At 44.2% G+C, this 20,318-nt stretch overlaps 1 protein-coding gene across 3 annotated transcripts in view; it reads right to left on the reverse strand.

Annotated features, from left to right (window-relative positions):
- The window catches only part of Ca10 (carbonic anhydrase 10), a 500,017-nt gene that overhangs the window by 21,194 nt on the left and 458,505 nt on the right, over positions 1-20,318 (reverse strand). For all 3 annotated transcript variants that reach the window (XM_076936024.1, XM_034507461.1, XM_034507462.2), the window contains one exon: positions 2,013-2,108. In XM_076936024.1, coding sequence (XP_076792139.1) covers positions 2,013-2,108 — 96 coding nt within the window. The remainder of the gene's footprint in view (positions 1-2,012; positions 2,109-20,318) is intronic.

Raw genomic sequence — 20,318 nt, forward strand, 5'->3', positions numbered from 1 at the left:
GACTAAGGATCCAGTTCATCTCATTTCTGGGTACCCACATCTAGCAGATGGTGGACCTCTGTCCCCTGCTCACTTGGAGTTTGGGGATGAATTAATGACAAGTCAGAATTTACTCTGGAGCTGGAAATCTGGGAGTTGACTTTGTGGAACTACGTGAGGCTTATTTTGAGACTGAGCCAGAAAGCTTCATATTTGCTCCAGGAAAGAATGGGAAACTCTCCAGGGTCCAAACTGGCCTGAGAAGATTCAGGAGCTGACCCCTGTAATTTATTGGCCTGAGGCTTTAGTATAGGTCTTTTAACAAATTATGGAAGAGCAACTGGAGCTGCAAGCCTGACTGTTGGCTGGGATCTCAGTGTAGTGCAAATTTATGAGTGAGCCCGTGGAACACTGGCTGTTTGCAGTGGAGGAAGTTGTTGGCCGGTCACTCCATCAGTCACTGTCAGCTGTTACATTCTTGAACTTCCAAGATGGCATTTACTTAGAAACTTTGAGCAAAGGGAGGCAAAGTCAGGGACTGATGCTGAGATGCTCTTCAAGAGACAAGAAGCATTGGGAAAGGCAGGTTGGCCTCTGGATATCACTCATGGAAGGTTTGGCATGGGGAAAACCACAGGGAGAGGTGACTCCTGGTCACATGACATATGCAACATACCCCTAGGCTTCACAATGCACGCGGACCAGACTGATTGTGTGGATTGGTTGTATGTATCATAACTGGAACTGGAGTAAAAATTTGCTCCAGGCTTGTGAGTACCAGTGGGACATGGCTGGGGGTGTATGGTTGTTTAAGTGGCATCTTCTCTCTTCTCATCCTCAGTTCCTTTCCCAGCTCTGTTGAGTAGGCACACAATGGGAATACACTAATGAGCACTAAAGTCAGGCAAGACTTGGGGTGTCTTTCCTGCCTGGGCTATTACAAGCTCCATGAATTTGGCCTGGCTCAGATGAAAGTTAGGAAGTTAGCAGGAGGCATGGCAGCTGGGAGATGGCCAAGACCTGTTGCATGGAGTCTGCTTTGGTGGGGGTGGGGTGGATTGGGAGATGGGTTTTGTGGGCACTATTGCCTAAGGGTCCCCAGACACTCTGTTATTCCAAGGGCTCTGTTAAAACTCCTTGGTGGTAAATGTTTCTACTAAAATTCTTCATCATATTCCAAGTTCTGGTCGGTCTAATTTTCTTTAATGATTTGTACACAAACCTCTCCAGCAGCCAGCAGAGTTACAAATTAGTAACAAAAGCCTGTTAGCCTTTGTAACTAATATAGTCTAAATTTTTTTTTTTTAACAATTGGAAAGGAAATCTTACTTTTTCATTAAAAAATGGGCATATCTGCATCATTTTACATTGGCCAAAATATTAAAAGTAATTAAAGAACCAAATCAGAATTTGTTCACTTGGACGTTTCATATTGTTCTTGCCTATTGGATATTTGGGGAGTATGGCTGAAGATCATACAGTCAGCATGGGGACTTTCATCTTAATTCTCCCCGCCAGGATTAGAAATCAGCCTTTGAGTGGGAAAGGAGGATGAACTTTATAGCTGTTGTGGGGAAGTCTAGACGTTTGTAGTGCAGGGTCTACCAGGGAGGACCAGCCCACACTTCTTACTCTCCAGGTGCCGGCAAGTGATGGACAGTCCTTCAGTCCTAGAGGAATTGGCTCACTAGCTCTTCTCCTGCCACTCTCCCCTTGTTCCACTGTGCTAGGTGGGGCCTAAAGCCTGCTCTTGGAGATGGCAATTGCTTTCTCTCTAGGATGGAGGCTGCCTAAACCTTCAGGCCCCAAAGCTTTGAAATGGAAGCTGTCACTTTTTTGCACTGCGCTTTCAGAGCCCTGAATCTTATGAATCTCACGATTGTAAAAGTCCTAAGACCCCCAAACTTATCTCAGGCAGGGACACGAATTGACATTACTTCTTTAACTTTTAAAAATCCCAACAGAGACTGTAGAACGATGCTCTGGTTGGTATTGGTGGGTTGGCAAGCAGAGTAAAGGAATGCAAGACTTACTTTTATAAATATAGAAACTACCACCAATCCGTTTGGGCTCTTTGCAGCTTCTGTGACATTTGTGTATAGCTCGTGGTTATAGTGGATGAGTTGTACCTGGCAGGAAGGGAAATCAAGAGTAAGAATGACAATTCAACCTTAAAAGGTACGAGGCACAGCTTGTCCTCCAACATGAGGGCGAATTGCAAACATACTGACAGACTAGTAGAAGGCTATGCTTTTTCTTATTCTTCTCTCATATATTACATCCCAACTGCAGTATCCCCTCCCTCCCCAAGTCTCTCTCCCATACTTTCTGTCTCCCCTACTTCCACCCCTCCTCTGCCTTTCTTCATATAAGAGCAGGCTTCCCAGAGACAGCAACCAAACATGGAGTAACACGCTACAGTAAGACCAGACCAGTCACATACCATCACATCAAGGCTGGGTGAGGCAACCCAGTAGGAGGGCAAGCAGGCAAAATAGTTAGGGACAGCCTCTGTTCCCACTGTTAGGGTTAAGGACACCAAGCTATTTAGACATAATATATATGCATAGGTCATAGGTCAGACCCATATAGGCTTCCTGATCTCTGTGAGTCTCTGACTCCAGGTCAGTTTATTTTATAGGCCATGTTCTCGTGGTGTCCCTGACCTGTCTGGTTCCTCCAATCAGAAGGATGTGCTTTTAGCTGGTGAAATTTTAGAGGGAGGTGTAAATAGAATCTGTGTGCATAAAAATGTATATATATATATATGCACAGATATGGACATACCTATACATATTTGCAAACTTGTTGAGGTAACAAGGATGCTTTTAATAAGATTAGTACCCATCTGGTTTTTCCTCCCTCCTAGGACATCTCCTCTAAAATATTCTTTAAGTGAATTTTCCTTATTAGAAAATGGAACAGTCTTTCAGGTGTGGGCATCTCCCAGCAGTGCCAACAGCTACCTCTGGTAGTTAGTAAGTCTTCCTGGCAGCCTTGGCTGAGCAAGGCACTGTTAGACTCTGAGCCAGCCTCATGGCTCTGGGAGGAGACTGCAGTATGTAGGATGCTTGGCTCTGCAGATGGGAAAGTGGGTGGTTCTGTTTCAGGATGTGCCAGCCCGTTCATCTGGTTCATCTGGGTTTTGTGAAATTTTGTTTCCCCATTCTCTGACCAAAACCTGTGACTGCCTGTTAAGATTGGTGCAGTGAGCACTGGCGGGGGCGGTGGGGAGGGAGGAGAGTGCATAGGAGGAGTCCTGGGTTTGGGTTATGGTGAAATGGTTTTCCCTCCATTACCTCATTCTTTAAAGCTTCCATTGTGGAACATGGCATGCATATATGCCTAAATGAACACATTACAGATTTTTATTCACATGCTCAAATTTTTACCATTTCACTGAGAACCTATTCTCTTACCATAAAACCTTAGTGTGATTATCCCTTTTAAGATAGACCTTATAGGTATTTAAAAATATTTTTATAATAACATGAAAGTACACTTTTGGTAACAAATTTAAAAATGTAGATATGACTAACATTTCTTTCGTCTTGATCTAATCCTAGCTCACATAATAGGAAAATTAGCAATTCAGTGTAAATCCTCCCAGACGGTTTGCTTTGCTTGCAAAGCACATAGCTACACACATGAAAGAACCTTAAAAGAAACAACAGAGCGATGGAGTCACAGCTTAGTTGGTAGGGTCCTTGCTTGATCTGGGTTCAAGATCCAGTGCCATATAAACTGTACTTGGTGATGAACCGCTGACATTTCATTGGGAATCTTCTCCACCATTGGGAGGTGGAGGCAAGAGGATTAGGGGTTCAAAGTCATCCTCAGCTACTTAGTGAGATTGAGGCCAACTTGGGCTACCCAAGACATGCCTCAGAAACAGCAATAGCAATACCAACAGAAACACTAAAATGGAATTAATTTATAATTGTGATTCTAAAGTTTGTTTCATCCTGCCTTTTGTTCAAGTCCACACACACAAATCTACCCGAGCTCTCTTAGTAGTGACAGTCTCCTCCTTGCATGAGAACTCCATTACGCACTGAGGCAGCTTTCATGCCTTTCTACAGTTTTGCCCTTTACAACACTGTCAGAGCAAAAGCATCATGCATCTCTCTGTAATGGCGGCATTAGTGCTTTGCACTGGCTGGCTTGAGAATCTAAGGTAGTGCCTGGAAAGTGATTTGTGACTCTGAATGAATGACTCTGAATGACAACATTCATTATTGTCAGCAGCCCGTGTTGCATTAAAGGCGGGGAGGAGTAAAGTTTTCAAAGCTAAGAAAGATAATGAGCCAAATAGAAACTTTTCTTTACATTTTGAAAACAATGAGCCACTTTTTTTTTTTTTTTTTTTTTTAGCGGTATGCTTGTGTTGCTGGGCATCCAGGTCACTTGGCACTTTGAAACTCTCCTGTATGTGCTTGTCCCACTTCAGTTCTGACAATTTTGGGGGTGGACCCAGGTGCTGTAGTTCTTATAAACAAACTCTCCAGCTAGAGGTCCAGTGGGGTTGCAAACCACTGGAGCATCCATGGGCATCAATAATGCAGCCACGTCCACTCAGAGGGTATCACGAATCTGAACATTCTAAGTCCACAGAACATGTCACAGAGGGCGCACACTCTGGCTGCTCCTGACATTTCTCATTTGCTTTTTAACTTTGTATACATTTTGCCAGTGGGGACAGGTGGTCACATTGCAGCTACTCTGCCATCCAAAAGGGAACCACTGGCCAGGGCTGGAGGATCATTTGCCTGGGCAGTGCTCTCTGTCACACCTATGCTCAAAATTTTAACTTACAAAGAAAAACGCAGCAGTGGGAAGAGTGGGATGTGTATAGGACTGGGGCAGGGGACATCTATTAATGTAGCTAGTGAAAAGGCTTCTTGAAGAGATAATATTTGAGCTGATGAGATCTGATGATGGAGGGGAACGAGGCCTGGGGAGATCAGAAGGAGGTATATCAGTCACAGAGATCACAGAAGACAAAGGGCCTGAGACAGTAGTGCAGATGGTTAAGGGGTGGATAAAAGTGGCTCGGGTGGGGCCAACTCACGCAGGACTTTGCAGACCATGGTGAGGGTCCTTGCAGCAGGAACTCACTGGTGTTAAGGGAGTAAACTGATTCAAGTGTGTTTTGAAAACATCTCTTTGGCCACCTAGAGGAGCATGATAGAGACAGAGGAGGTCTTGCCTTCTTTTCTTTCCACCATGGTCATCCATTACCCTGCCTTCTCTAGGACACCAATGGCATTGCCATTCTTCATGCCCTTCTTCGTCCCCATGGTTCTCTTACTCAAGATTTATTGTGATGGTAAATTAGCTGGCAATGATTGATATCATGTACTTGGATGAGGGGTGTTCAAATAGCTGCTAATGCTTCTGGGTATGTCTGTGAAGAAGTTTCTGAGCAAGGCAGATCAGCATTTACATTAGTACACTGAGTAGGACATATCCACCCTTTCAAACGTGGGTTTGTATCTGCCCACAGAGAATAAAGAGATAGAGGCAGGCAGATTTGCTTTTCTTGGCTTGGAACACCCATCTTTATCTGCCCTTGGAAATCACAGCTTCTGGTTTCTGGGCCTGTGGACTTTAGCATCTGGGATTCATATCACAAACACCACTTAATTGTCCATGGGTCTTCAGACTTTGTCTCTGGCCTGAGATCATGCCATTGAATCCCTTGTTCTCCAGCTTGAAGACTTCTCACCCACTGTAGTCAGTTGGGCCAGTTTCTGTAATAAATCTCCTTTTATAAATATATCAATGTATTCTGTTGGTTCTAGCTCTAGGAGACTCATGGCTAAAGAAAATTCAAAGTATCTTATGGTCCAAACAGCATGGGCCCTGGGTGATCATTATAGATGTAAACCATAGACATGTGGTACAGACATGTGGGGTCTGAACATCACTGTCAGAGTAATTCATCATCATCATCATCATCTATCATTTTGAGCACTAGTCATCTACAATAGATGTAGGAATAGAATTGGGAAGCATGTTGCAGTGGATGAAAGGTAAGGAGGATGTGTCTGGGGATCCTTCTCCAGAGAATCCCCTCAAGCTGAGATTTATAAATATGACCTTTATAAATAGGAAAGAGGCATAGAGATGCTGCAATGCCGTCTCATTTACTTCTCAAAAACTCCACGAGTTAATGCCATTATCTGCTTTTGATTCAGGGAAACGCCAGAATTCTAATCTACCACTTGGTCAAGGAAGTGTTAATTGGTAACCGTGCACAGTTCTTATAGAGTTCAGACCCAAATACCATGTTACTTCAAAACTATTGGCTTTGTATCTATTTCCACCTTCGGGTAAGTATCTCATGTGATGGCTGCTCTTCATCCTCTTGCTCCTAATGTTTGTCATGGAATCTGGACCAGTGTGGAGGGTTAGCCAATGCTCACTTGAATGAACCATTCTACTTCATAGACTGAGTCCTGAAAAGAGCCTTAAAGAAAACCAAGACTAACTCATTTCTTTTAAACATGAGAGAGCTTAGGATCAAAGGGGGTCTATGTCTTACTTATTACAATATGGTAATTTATACGCCATTCATCCGAAACATGGTAAAGGAGACATTGGATAGGATAGCAGAAGACCATGGAGAGTCTCACAGGTACAGGTAATGATGGGGGTCTCATGCCCATGATTTTCAGTTATTTTTTGTCTTGTCCTGAGACTCTTGCAATCAGATGCAGAACCACACTTATCTTCCAGAATTTTCTAGGGACCAGAGTCAAAACTTTCTCAAAGTTTCAACTGAAATTCAGCTTTTGAGCTAATTCCCAAGTGTTTGTCCTTGCTGACTGAACACTTGCTGTGAGCAGGCTTCTGAGTCCACAGCAAGTTGCCCCTGTCATGGATCCAGCTGGGAGCAGCCTCTGGTAGGAAGTATACTTTTCCTTTTCCAGGAGCGTAATTCACCAGTATGTGGCAGGTGTTGTTCACTCACCCCTCCTGTCTTGGGAGAGTGACCACACATCTCTCAGGCCTTGTGCACGTGCTATAGGTTACCTACACTCTGTCCCTTATTAAACCCAAGACACCTTGTGATGCCATTTGGCATGACAGGGTACTACATTAACCTCTGTGTGGCTTTCACTGACTGTAAGATAAAGACCTGATTCTGAGCCCAGCCCTTGTGCAGGGCTTGACTTTTCTAAATGTCTCAGTGGTTACAACACATTACCAGCTTTCTTTCAGTTTCCCTCAAATGCTGTACTTCTTCCTTCTCTACAGCACATTCTGGTCTTTTTTTTTTTTTTTTTTGTATAATATACCTTTCTCTTCCATCTTTATTTGACTTTTATTTGTGAGCCCCTTTAGAACTCAGCTCAAGGGTCATCTGTTGAGAGGGATCTCTGAGAAGTTATTATCACAGTCCTATTGACTTGGAACACACACCACAGTTGTTTCTGTATTTATTTTGAGAGTGATCAGCTCTTCACCTCTCTTACTAGACCCTAAGTTTCATCTGGGTAGGACATGTCTACCGTCCCTAGTACTTAGCACTCTATATGTCCATAATAGCAGTGGATAGAGGAAGCAAGACAGGCTGTGATCAGAGCAGAGAATGTGATGTCATGAGAAGCAAGGAGAGAGGGCTGCTTGGCTGAACTGATAGGAAGCAGTCTGAATTCCGCTGGTGTATCCCAAAAGGGAGTGAAGACCTTTAGCATCACATAGGACTGTGCAGATGTCACAGCCCAGCTTTATACCTGAACACCTAGACAATCCAGGGTCTCATCTTTACATAAGGATCGTAGTGCCACCTGTGTCCTCATGAAAGGGTAAACTTTCATGAGCTGGCATATAAAGCATTTAGTCCAGAGTCTGGAATGCAAAAGGTACTCCGTGGTCAGCTGTTAGCATGCTTGCTGCTTGCTGCTCTGTGCTTGCTTGTGTAGTAGATGATAGAGCCTTGGCTTCTGCAGAAATCACAGATGTGTGCAGTTCCTTCTTCTGCATCCTGTCTTTGATGAATGAAATGATATCCTCCCGAGGGACTCTGAGGAAGGTGCTACCTACTGGGGAGAACTCTATGTATTCCCTGCACTGGATGAAGTGAGAGCTTGAAGGAGGAGCAAGTTCCCAAGTGGCTCAGACTGTAATTTAGCAGGCAACAGGCATTTAATGCAATGAGTTAGATAGAGTCTTCCCATCTGCGGGGCCTGTAGAGCTTCTGTCACAGTGACTTAACTCTGCTTTCCTAGTATTAAAGCAGTCAAAGGGGGAAAACCCAGAAACGGATGGGTGTGGCTAGAGTCCAAGAAAGCTTTATTTGCAACAACCCACCGTGAGCTGGATTTATTTGGTCTGTGGCTATAGCTCACCTGCCATGGCTTAAGTCGAGAGCCGGGCAAAGAACTTCCATGGCATCCATTTTCCAGTAAGTGGATACAGCTGGGAAGAGGATTCAGGCTGGGAGAGGGTGAACATGAGTCTGTCCCTCCTCTGCATATAGCTGCCATTCTTATACTTCGACAGTCCTTTAACCTTTCCAAAGCACCATCAACTCAAATGAGTTTATTTCTGTTGGCACTCAGGTCCCAGGTGCCCACCCTGTGCTGGACCCCAGGAACACAGAGTTGAAATCCACAGCTCCCATATCCCCAAGGCACTCATACAATGTATCTGTTTGTTCCTGAAATAGACGGTGGATTAAAAAAAAAAAAAAAAAAAAAAAAAAAAAAAAAGAGGCTCGGAGAGGTCACACAGCCAGTGACAGCATTTCGGGTCCACTTCACTTTTCCATAAAACAGAGAAAAGGAAGGTGTTTGATACTTGAAGGGTAGATTGCACTTCAGCAGCGTTTGCTGGAACTACAGTTATAAGCGAGAACTTATTTATAGAAGTCATTAGCAAGTTTGTCTTTATGTGTAAGAGCACACAGTCTGTAGAGAGGAGCACGGCTTGATATTTACCAACCGCCACATTCTCACCCTAAGCTTTGGCAATTATCACTGGTCTGTCTGGTGATGATGGTTTCCTGCATCCTAAGACATGCGATGCAATTAAAGCTGCAGATGAAACGAAGCATTCATCATTTCATCAACTGGAGGCCCTAGATGGGTCACAGCAATGTAGAACACTCAAGTGAGGGGATATCCACCCCCCGCCCCCCGAAGAAAAACACTACTTGGATTTTAAAGGGATGATACTTTGCAGTGAGTTCTGTAGTTTGAACAAATGCAGGGTGTGACCCTTGGGTGCAGGGCAGTGTGGGAAACATTGAGGCTTGGCTTATCCAGACAGTTCATCTGTCTGAGTAATGCAAGGTAAGATACTTGGCTCCTCTGTGCCATCCTAACTTTCTTTGAGCATCCTGAATGCATCGGAGGGTTGTTGCAAGAATGAAATGAGTCAATTTACAGCACCTCTTTTGGAGTCCAGGCAGGGGCTATGCAAACAGTCACAATAGATGAGGCGATACCATGGAAGAACTGGAATGTTCCCTGGTGCCCACTCCTATGACATAGTCTAAAATAGCTGCTTTCAGAAGCCAAACTGTCCTTCTAGGGTCCTTTCCCCAAAGTATTTGCATCCCTTCTGCCTCTCAACTTGAAGACGTTGAAAGCCAAATGTGACCTCTGGGCTGAGGCTGGAACCAACTAGGATTAAAAGGTGAGGTCTGAGAGGGCTTTTCTGAACCTTGTCTGTCTTGACTGTGAGTTCCCCTCAGCGGCATCCTGCAGCTAGAAACTTCTTAATCCTGTTCTTTCCTCCTACCCCACTATACTCACAGGACCTCAGACTCTTCTCAGCCCTGGCACTGGGAAGGGCAGCTCATTCATTGTTCTAGAGTTAGCATCCTGAGTTCAAGTCCTTAGTTATTTAGTCTCTTTGAGCTCAGTTTCTTCAGATATAAAATGTGATTGCAACCTGACTGTTGGCAATAATATTTAAAATGGCGGCACCCAATCTGGCTTGTTCTTATGGGGCCACCATGTTCCCGACTAGACAAGGCCTGAGGCCTAGAGCAGCAGTGTGCTCTCACCACTGCTTGCCTCTGACCACAGCTCAGGCCATCCAGAAACACAAGTCCTGGCACCCATGAGACGCCATGAGACGCCATGAGACGCCATGAGACGCCATGAGACGCCATGAGACGCCATGAGACATGGGAAATGGCTCTGCCAATCTACCACACTGTCTCCACAATGCTTGGCTGAGCCCAGATAATACCTGCCATCCCGCGGTACCCAGTAGAATGAAGACTCTCAATACTTAATGGCTATCCAATTGTTATATATATTTGGTAATGCTCAATGCAAAAGATGCCAACACAATTAGCGTTGTTACCCAATACCTAACCTAGATATTATAACTACCCTAGACTGCTAGAGACAGGCGCACATCCACAGCCATCTTCTCCCGGTTCCTCTCCTAGCTCCTCCTTTCCCTTCCCTTCCTTTCTTCGCTCCTCCCACATTAGCTCCTCCCAAATTACTGAGCTTTATTGTAAAATGTAGCGGGGAGAAATATCCTGCTACACCTGACCGACCAAGGAATGCCTGTGTTGATTAAATAACTACGACATGCAAATGAGATCAAATGTACGGATGAGATAGAACAGGCTTCAAATGTAGCATCTGGCCCAGAATCCGTGCTCATTAAATGGGTGGCGTGATGATTCTTATTAGAAATACCTGGCTGCTGAGGCTCAGACAAGGAAAATGAGGGACTTAGAGACTTGGAAGTCACTTAGAAAAATATCAGGCCATTGACATGTTTGGTCTCTCTCTCTCCCCCCCACCCCCCCGCGTGTGTGTGTGTGTGTTGAGAAGTGTCACTAGATTATTTATTTATTTTTTTGTATCTTATTTTCCCTTATTATCATCTGGCTGCCAAGATAATTTTGCTGCTTGCTTCTTTCTGTAGTTGGTATTATAAAAACAGCAGCTCTACCAAGACACGTCCTCCCAGGATCTCACCTCTCTTCAGGTCATTATCATAGCCACAGAAGAGACTGTCTGCCGGATGACAACCATCCTATTGGCATGTCCAGATCATTTATGTCAGATAGATGTTGATGGATATTCCAGAGCTCAAGGAGTCAGCATTAATGAAGGCTCACTTTGTTTTAATTAAAGTAGAGTCCAATGTTATATAGGTCATTTGAATTAAGTCAAGAATCATTTTCTTACTTCTGCTCACAAAAAGTCAAGAGCAAGGTAACTTTACAAGTACATTTCTGGGAGACTTTTGAGGGCCAGAAAGGCTGCTGTCTCTTATAATTACATATTTCAAAGCTTATGTTAATATTAGCTGATAGTAAGTAATAATATATTAAAAATAATTATTGTAACCAAGCAGGGCTCATACCAGGAGTTAGAGCCATCATTACTGGAGAAAACTGCCAATGGAATTTAGTGTACTGGTTGAATGAAGGAGAAAAAGAGAGCTGTGAACATTTCAGCGGGACCACTTGGTTTTGGTCACAGTTATAACACATTAGCACCCATTCTGGTGGAATTATTTCCATGCCAGTGGGATGATTGACATTCAGAGACAGTCTCTTCTGTGGCTATGATGACCCAAAGAGAGGCGAGGTCCTGAGAGGATGTGTTTTGGTAGGGTTGCTGTTGTTATAATACCAACCACGGAAAGAAGCTATTAGCAAAACCATCTGGACATCTGGATGATAAGAAGGTAGAAGAAGCTGGCTTAGGAGTTTGTTCTTTTAACATAACTACATCGTGAGTTGTTTCTGGACCCCCTCAAACAGTTGAAACTGTTTCTACTTCTCTGGCTTTGAAAGTTTCAGCAATGTGACACCCTGAGCCACCGTGAAGCCACACCCAGGGACTATGATATAAAGCTTTATCCTCTTGCAGTTGTTTATAGGGGCTTATGGATTTGCTATTTTAGATGCAACTGAACTTGAAGGAGACAGGACTGGTTGAACACTTAGGACTGGGACTATCAATGCCTGTAGCAGATGCACATCAAAGGCATGACTAAGAAGACCCACCTCTCCTACACTTGGTCAGCAGTCTCCATCCTGGAGGAAGGAGGGATTAAGTCCTGACCTTCATCTTGTCACATTCTTCATGTGTTTATTATACATTTATGTTAGACGACTCACCTCTCACCTGCCTTTCAATGAGGCAACAGGAACATTACTCCTCTTGTGATGCCACGCTGAAGAACAATTTGGACAAAACATCCACAAATCAAGCTTGACTATATACTCTAATTATCTGAAATGTATACTTAATAACTGGCAACACAGACCAGTTCCAAAGCCATTAAATACACACAGTCTATCACATGGACTGGCTCTAGAGAGGAAGCGGTGTTAAGCAAAGAGTCAAGAGGACATATTTTATTTTTTTTCTCCCTTGGGACAGTATCTCACTATGCTGCTTAGCCTGGTCTTAACTCCCAGGCTTCAGTGAACCTCTTGCCTCAGCTTCCTGGTTAAGTGAAGCAATAGGCACGTATCACTGTACTTGGCTAGGGACTGGAATGTAACTGATGTCTCTGCTACTGGTCAGTGGGTGATGCTGGTACATCAAAGCCCTGTAAGATGTTAAGGTCTTTATGTCGAAAATGTGGAGATTTTAGGAGTAAGGTTTCATGATTCTTTGAAGAAAAAAAAAAAAAAAATAAGCACGTACCAGAGGAAGTATAGGATGTCGTCTGCTGAGCATCCATCAAACATCAGTATAAGTGGGATTGTGCTATACGCATCAAAGGTCCAGTAGGCAGCACACACATGTGGGATTAGACATGGGACTCAGTGCATTGGACTGGACTTGTCAACAGAGGTAGCTTGGGCAGGTACCCGGTTCAGTGATGTATATGTGTAGGTCAAGAACAGGCTATCCTCCTGACCACCAGTTTGTGAAGACCTTTCTTTGCCTTTTTCATTTGATGGTGACAGGCTCAAATCAAACCAAGACCAAACTCTCCCAGTGATGAGGACTGCCACCCAAGCCTTTCATCCTCTCAATACATACGTACTTGTGCTTCCTGTGTGCCAAGCAAAGTGCTGGGCATGCAGAACTGAGGGAGGAAAAATCTGAAAAGCAGGAGGGGGTGCACATGTAAAGCCCTGCCCCTGGTACAGAGTGGAGTGAGAAGCAGTGTCAGAGACCAGATGTTAAGGGTCATTAGGGTTGGATGACTCAGGAGAAAAAGGCAGGGACAGTCCACACAGGAATAGTCCACACTCAGTCTTGAACATACTGGTGATAATATTGTTTTTAATGTAAGAACAATGCAAAATCAACAGTGGAGGTGTGTGTGTGTGTGTGTGTGTGTGTGTGTGTGTGTTTAAGGGATAGTGAGAGGCGTCAGGCTTGTTTTTGATATAGATCACTGAGCCAAAACCTATAGTGAACAGTGACCCTTTACTTTCAAGTATTCCTTTCTCACTATGGTGTCTAATGCTTTCAGAGATCACATGGCTGACTATTGGCCAACTTCCCTTCTTAAACTTGTCCATAAACCATGGAATCAGATCACCTAAATATAATAGTACATCTCATATCATGATGCTTGACAAGTTAAAAGTAATAAGAATTTTATTTTTAATGGATTTTTAAAATTATTATAATTTGTTAATCTCTTTTTTACAGTCCAGTCATTATCCCCTCTCCAGGTTCACTCTCTGTTTCTCATCTGGATCCTCCTCTTCCATCTCCAAGAGGATGTCCCCTAGCTTTCTAAGACATCCTTGGACTCCAGTCTTAGTCTTTGCTGATCTGCCAAAGTATTTTAATAATCAAAGAGATGCCACTAGTATTGATTTTTGAGGCAGGGTCTCATGTAGCCTGGGCTGGTCTTGAACTCACTCTATAGCTGAGGGTGACCTTGAACTTCTAATTCTACCTCCCAAGAGCTGAGGTTATGGGTATGGACCACCACCTGTTTTGAGTGGTGTAGGGGATTAAATCTAGGGCTTTGTATATGAAGATGAGCTACTCCATCAAGTGAACTGCATCTTCAGCCCCAAATCATAATTTATTTAGTGATATTTTTCTTAATAAAAACATAACACACAGATTTGGGAGAATGGGAGATACCCAATCAAGTTTCTGAAAAACAAATAGGAAATTATTAACTTGTTCCAAGAAATGTGGTGTGGATCATCCAATTATTAGAAAACAAATGTCAAAACTTATCAAGAAAACCCTCCTAGTCACATGGAAAAGCACAAAAGCAATAATTCAGAAACCAGGGATCCTTCCAGGGATGGCCACATGAATCATGGTTTGTGAGAGCTTTAGAAATAAAGCCAAAAGCTAGAGGACAACGGAGTCTGTGACAAAATACAGAAGAGAGGGTGAAGCATATGGGAGAAAGACGGGATTTTGAGTTTTGACAAATGCACTTATGGGCTAATAATCCCAGCCAGTGGACAGTGTGTGACTATACTGTACCATGTACTTACTATAAGGCATTTGATTGCATATCCCTCCTGATAACTGTCTACAGTTGTCCCATCACAATGACAATACCAAATGATGTCAATAAAAATGCAAACCCTTGTGAGATGCAGGTGTGTGTGTGTGTATGCATGAGTGTGTGTATGTGTGTGTCTGTTTGAGTATATGTGTGAGTATGTATGAGTATGTGTGAGTGTATGTATGTGTGTATAAGTGAATATGTATATAAGTAGTTTGTGTCTGTGTGTGTGACTGTGTGAGTGTATGTGGTATATATGTGAGTGTGTGTATATGTTTGTGTATGTGTGTTATGAGTGTGTGAGTATGTGTGTGGTATCAGTGTGTGTGTGTGTGGTATGTGTGAATGTGTATGTGTGAGTGTGTGTGTGGTGTGTTTGCATGTGTATGTGTCAGTGTGTGTGGTGTGGTGTGTGTTTGTGAGTAGATGTGAGATTATATGTGTGTTTGTGTGTGTCAGTGTGTGTGGTGTGGTGTGTGTTTGTGAGTGGATGTGTGATTGTATGTGTGTTTGTGTGTGTGTGAGTGTGTGTGGGGGTGTGTTGCTGTCCAGCAGGGACAGTCCGTCAGTTTCCATATCTGTAAATTATAGGAATCATAGAGCTCTCAGGATGCACATCTGTGCTCTGCATTTTCACATGGAGTCAAGCCAAACGGCCTTAGGTGGGGGAGGTCCTTTCCGCTGTACCCCCTTGTATTCTGATTACCATCAATGCCAGCTCATTGCAGAATGTGGCTAGTTCCAGTGAATTTTGTTTTGTTTGCCTCTAAGAGGTGAGTATGGGCTGACAGTGGTGAGAGGAGACAGAAGGCAAGAAAGCCAAATTATTTTCGTCGTCCTTCAGGGAACTCCAGATGGTGCCCTTGTCTCAGGCTCTCAGAATACACCCTGGGAGAGGAGTGGAGATAGCATTTTGCTGACAGCATTTGGGAAGAGGCGTGTGGACAGTCTATATTAAGACTCCAGCATCCTTCCAAGCCTGTCTGTGAGCATGAAACAGCTCTGTGGTGTTACTTGGAAACCACTGGGCCTAATCTCTCTGGGGGCAGATCACAATGTGTTGTCTTTTCATCCTAGTCCTATGATTGAGGCCCAAGCATTCAGCAAGGGCTTTCCCCAAATGTCATGGATCTGCCTTGGGACTACTGTCATTTACCAAGGAAAAGGCTGTTTCTAGAAGAACAGGATCATCCGGGGAATGGGTAGGGTCAGCAGAAAAGGTCTCTCTCCTTCCTATTGTCAGTATGGGGGCGATCCAAGGTGGGAGGGCACTGTGTGATTCTCATCCACAGTGAAAAAGCAACATCCCTTCTGTACCAAGCACTGTGTCGGGGAATGGCAGTCAAGGCGGGGAGCCAGCCTTGGCCTCATGTAGTTCCAAGGACTGAATGGAGAAACTAGTTCACACTTGAGGGCCTTGTAATTATGAGGTTTCTTCAGAAACTTCCTCCTTTGACCCACACAATAACCCTAATTCTAGGAATTAGGCCAGAAAGCTTTGAAACCTATCAAGCAAGATAAACAAAGGACCCATACTGACTCAGCTGCTAAACAGTAGATTCTAGACTTTATCCCAAGACTCTTCTTCCCAAGCACAGTTGCTTCCTAGCTTGAGACTTGTTGCGGTCAGTCTTCCATCTGCTGTATCCCCCTCCCTGTGTCCCCTCATCTCTTCTTCTACTTAGGGAAATTATAATGGCTCCTGAGTATTAAGATTTTTTTTTCATGTGATAGTGGGGTTCCACATATTCTCCAAGATGTCATCTTGTCCAGTTCTCACAACTGATGTGTGGGCAGACATTGTCCTTCCCATGAGACAGATGTGAATCCTGAAGCTAGGGAAGGGGGCGTGACTATGCACTCCCTATTCACCAGGGATTGCTGAGAACCTCTGGATCATTCTAGATCACATTCCCTTTTCTTCCTGAATGTTTGGGACACCAGTCTAAATGTGTGAACTTTGAGGAGCCATTTGCCCTTGCTAGGTGCTGGTGAGGAGACTGAGGCTCTCTGAGCCCCATTCCAGCTTTGCTTTTCTCTGGCTCTGTTCTGCCCGTATTACCCACAAGTCTCCAAGAATTGATTTTAAATCCACAGTGGTGATGATGATGAAGAAGAAGAAGACCATCATCATCATCTGCAGCAACAGCATCAGCAGCAACAACAACACTACACAATATTATTGAGTCAGCCATATGAGCTAAGACCAGGCCAGTCACATACCATAAAAAATCTCATTTAATCCTCACAAAAGCCCATGTAGGAGAAGCTTATCACTACTTTTCCACTTACAGAGAAGGACACGGAGGCAGGGGGGATGTTAAATAAGGCATCTAAGTGACAGTCATTCATACACAGGTCACATGCCCGATGCACAAAACAAAGGGTTCAACTGTTAAGCAACATAGCCCCCCTATAACTGTATATGCTCTGAGACTTGGAACTATCCACAGACTGGAGGCAGAGGCCAAAGACACACACCCGCTGTGGAATGAGACCTCCTGCACTAGAGGGCTTTAGTTCATAACAGCTGTGGGGGAAAAGCCACTGGTCCACTGTGCCCTCCCCTCAGCAACATCTGACAGGGGTCCTGTTAAGCAAAGAGTCAAAGGGATATGTTTTACTTGGTTTTTTTTTTTTTTTTTTCCTTTTCTTGAAATAGGCTCTCACTATGCTGCCACACCTGTACTTAATGCCCAGGCTTCAGAGAACCTTCTGAAGCTTGGTATAAAGATCAGCGGTGGATATTTTGTTTGTTTGTTTGGAATAGCTGTTACTCTGCATGCGTGCTAACGTTGCCTTGAAGCGCTGGCCAGGAGCCAGTGTCTTGTGTTTTCCAGATAATACCATCTCCTTTCTATCTACAGGTCTGGTTGCCCTGAACTGGCTGGCCAGTTCCAAGTCCTCCACAGCTCTGTTGCAGCTTTTTTTTTTTTTTTTTTTTTTTTTAAATTTTCTCTCACTCACTTCTCTGATGTATACAGCCTATTGCCTGGCCAGGAGTGGGGCTCTGAGCTCCTCTCTGTGCAAGTCCAGTTGCTTCAGACAGGCTGTTGTCTTTACCAGTGGTCTCTGCTCACCAAAAGCTCCTTCTAAATTGCCATCCTCCCCAAGATTGCTCTGCTGAGTTTATTCTGATCTTTCTTTCAAATTGCAAGTTGAAGAGATTGTGCAAATTAATATATACGAAGCACCCAGCACACGCTGATTGGCTGTGCAGCAGGTACTCAAGGATCTGAAGTGACTCTTTGTCCCACATTCCTTACTACCCCTCTCTCCAAATAAATTCTTTCAGATTTTCTCACACATAGACATTCACCACCACCACCACCACCACCACCACCACCACCACCACCACCCCCACCACCACCACCCCCTCCCCCCAGATGGCTGGATGCAGAGAGCACATGGGATCCCAGCAGAGCTATGAGGTTCATTAGCTATATGTTTCAGTTAGTGTTTTACAAGTTGGTAACAAATTGGGTGAAGGGCAGCTAACTAAAATTAAAGAAATGGGATTGCTAACACTTACTGAGTTCTGTACTACCTGTGAGACAGTGTATTTGGTATTTTATAAACATTATAATATTTTACCCATGTAATAAATACTATAGAAGGCTAGGTTCTAACATTTAAAAATATTGTCACACAATATTTATGCATATCAATATTAAAATATGTATAATATACATATATATAACACATATATAATATAATATGGGTATACAATGTATAATGACCCAATCAGGGTAATTACCATCTCAAATATTTTGATATGGGAGGGTCTCACTATATTGCCCAGGTTGGTTTCGAATCCCTGAACTCAAGGGAACATCCTGTTTCTGCTTCCCAAATGCTTCCTATAATAACATTGTCACCATCCTACTGTTTCACTTTTTTGTTTTTCCTGGAAGTCAAAGAGCTGGATCTGAGCTGAGAGCCCTGTTCCAGAGCTGAACTTTTAACTGGAAGCCTAAAAGAAAGAGAAATGTAGATTCCCTGCTTTCGGAGTCTCCTTCAGCTTTACAGGAAGGAAGGACTGAAAGAACTCAAGGACAAAGAGGAAGAGAAGGAAACATTCATTGTATGATGCCCATGTCAGGGCTATCTGCCCAATTATGCCCAGAAGAGCTGAACTGAAAAGAATTTCATGGGGTTAGATCCCTGACTCTCCCTCCCTTCTCTCCCAATAGTTACAATAAATTCTCCAATGTCTAGTTGCTTGGTGGTGGGAACTTCCAGAGCCCTTTGTAGACTGGGAGGCTTAGAAAGAGAATTACAACATCTGAGGTTAGACTGGTGCAACCTTAGGCATGTCCCAGAGACCAGGACTTGGGACTCTCCTAGGCTCAGACAAAACACACACCTCTCATGGCCCTTCTGGGGTAAATAGTGCTGTGACCTTAAAGGTCTGTGGAATGGGAAGGACACCAGAAAGAGTCATCCTTTGCCTTTTCGGTCCTTGGATCTATAATTGGATTGAGCCAGGATGAGAACAGAACCAAACAACCAGAACCTTAGTTCCAGCTCTGAGCCTCTTTGGTGTTCCTTTTCCCATGTCACTGAATAAGGACCCTAATGCCCAGGCTAGTCCAAAGCAATCTCACATAATTGTACTGACTTCTGGGGGCAGATCACTGTGTCCAAGGCTGGGAGACTTATAAACACCTATGGCATTTTATATACCAAATCTTAGCCTACCCCAGGCCAGGCCAAACTCCTTGATCTGCCACCCTGGATTCTGATCAAACAACCTCCTCCCCCTCCCCCTCCCCCTCCCCCTCCCCCTCCCCTCCCCCTCCCTCTCCCCCTCCCCCTCCCCCCTTCCCCCTCCTCCTCTTCTTCCTCCTCCTTCTCCTCTCCTTTAACAATGCACCTCATCCCAGATGTGTACTTGTGACCTTAGGCACTGGAGGAGACTCTTCCTTTGATCCCACTGGTTGCAAAGTCCTGGTGGCTTTTACTGCAGTAGCTGGCGGATCTTGCAGCTGTCCTTCTCCCTGTCCCTGGCCAGGGCTACCACGCCTTTATTACCACATAGCTTCCAACCTGGCTTCATGTTCCTCTGTGCTTTTCCCCTCATAACAACCACTGGGGTGGTTAAGTCTAGACATTTCACTCCCTGGCTTGGGGGCCCCTCTTTGTACACCTCACTCTTCTGAGGCAAGACGTCTAGGCTCTTTCCCCTGGCCAGAAAATGACCTTTATCCTATCTTCCCTGTTGTGTCCAGTGGCATGCATTAGCTTTGTCATGGCTTCCTGGCCAAACCTGTCCACGTGCACATCTGTATTTTGGAATCATTCTTCCTCATCACCTGAAATGTCCTTTATCCATGGGAATCATCTGGTGAGCTCGTAGTTATCCTTCACAACCAGGCTCAAGTCTCACCCCACAGGCGGAGATAATCACACTCACCCCATGTGCCACCATCCTACCCCACACCTTCTCAAGGCCTTTTGTAGTCTGTCTTCTAATGTGTTTTGCTTAGAGGAATTCTGCGCCCCCCCCCCCCCAAGCTGGCTTTAAGAAACCCTTTCACCCAATGCCCTTGGCACACTCTAAGTCCCGAATACAACTTGTTGATGTGTATGGTAATGTTGGTTTCCTCTACAAAGCAAGCTTCCTGGGGGGGGTGGGGGGGGGACAGTCCCCTTACTTAGGGAGAAAAATGACTTCAAGCGTCTTAAAACTGTAAAACCCTGCTATGAGCCTCTTATTCTTGCCTGGCGGTTCTTTTGTCTTCTTTATTGTGTAGTTGTGGCCTGGATTAAGTTGCTTGTGTTTCCTTCATTTCCCACCTCTGATCTTTATCTGGTGTGTGTGTATGTGTGTGTGTGTGTGTGTGTGTGTGTGTGTGTGTTTACTGGATACGTAGCAAGAACACATTATGGCTTTGCTT

Source organism: Arvicanthis niloticus, chromosome 6 (genome assembly GCF_011762505.2).
Source record: "Arvicanthis niloticus isolate mArvNil1 chromosome 6, mArvNil1.pat.X, whole genome shotgun sequence".
Classification (NCBI taxonomy): domain Eukaryota; kingdom Metazoa; phylum Chordata; class Mammalia; order Rodentia; family Muridae; genus Arvicanthis; species Arvicanthis niloticus.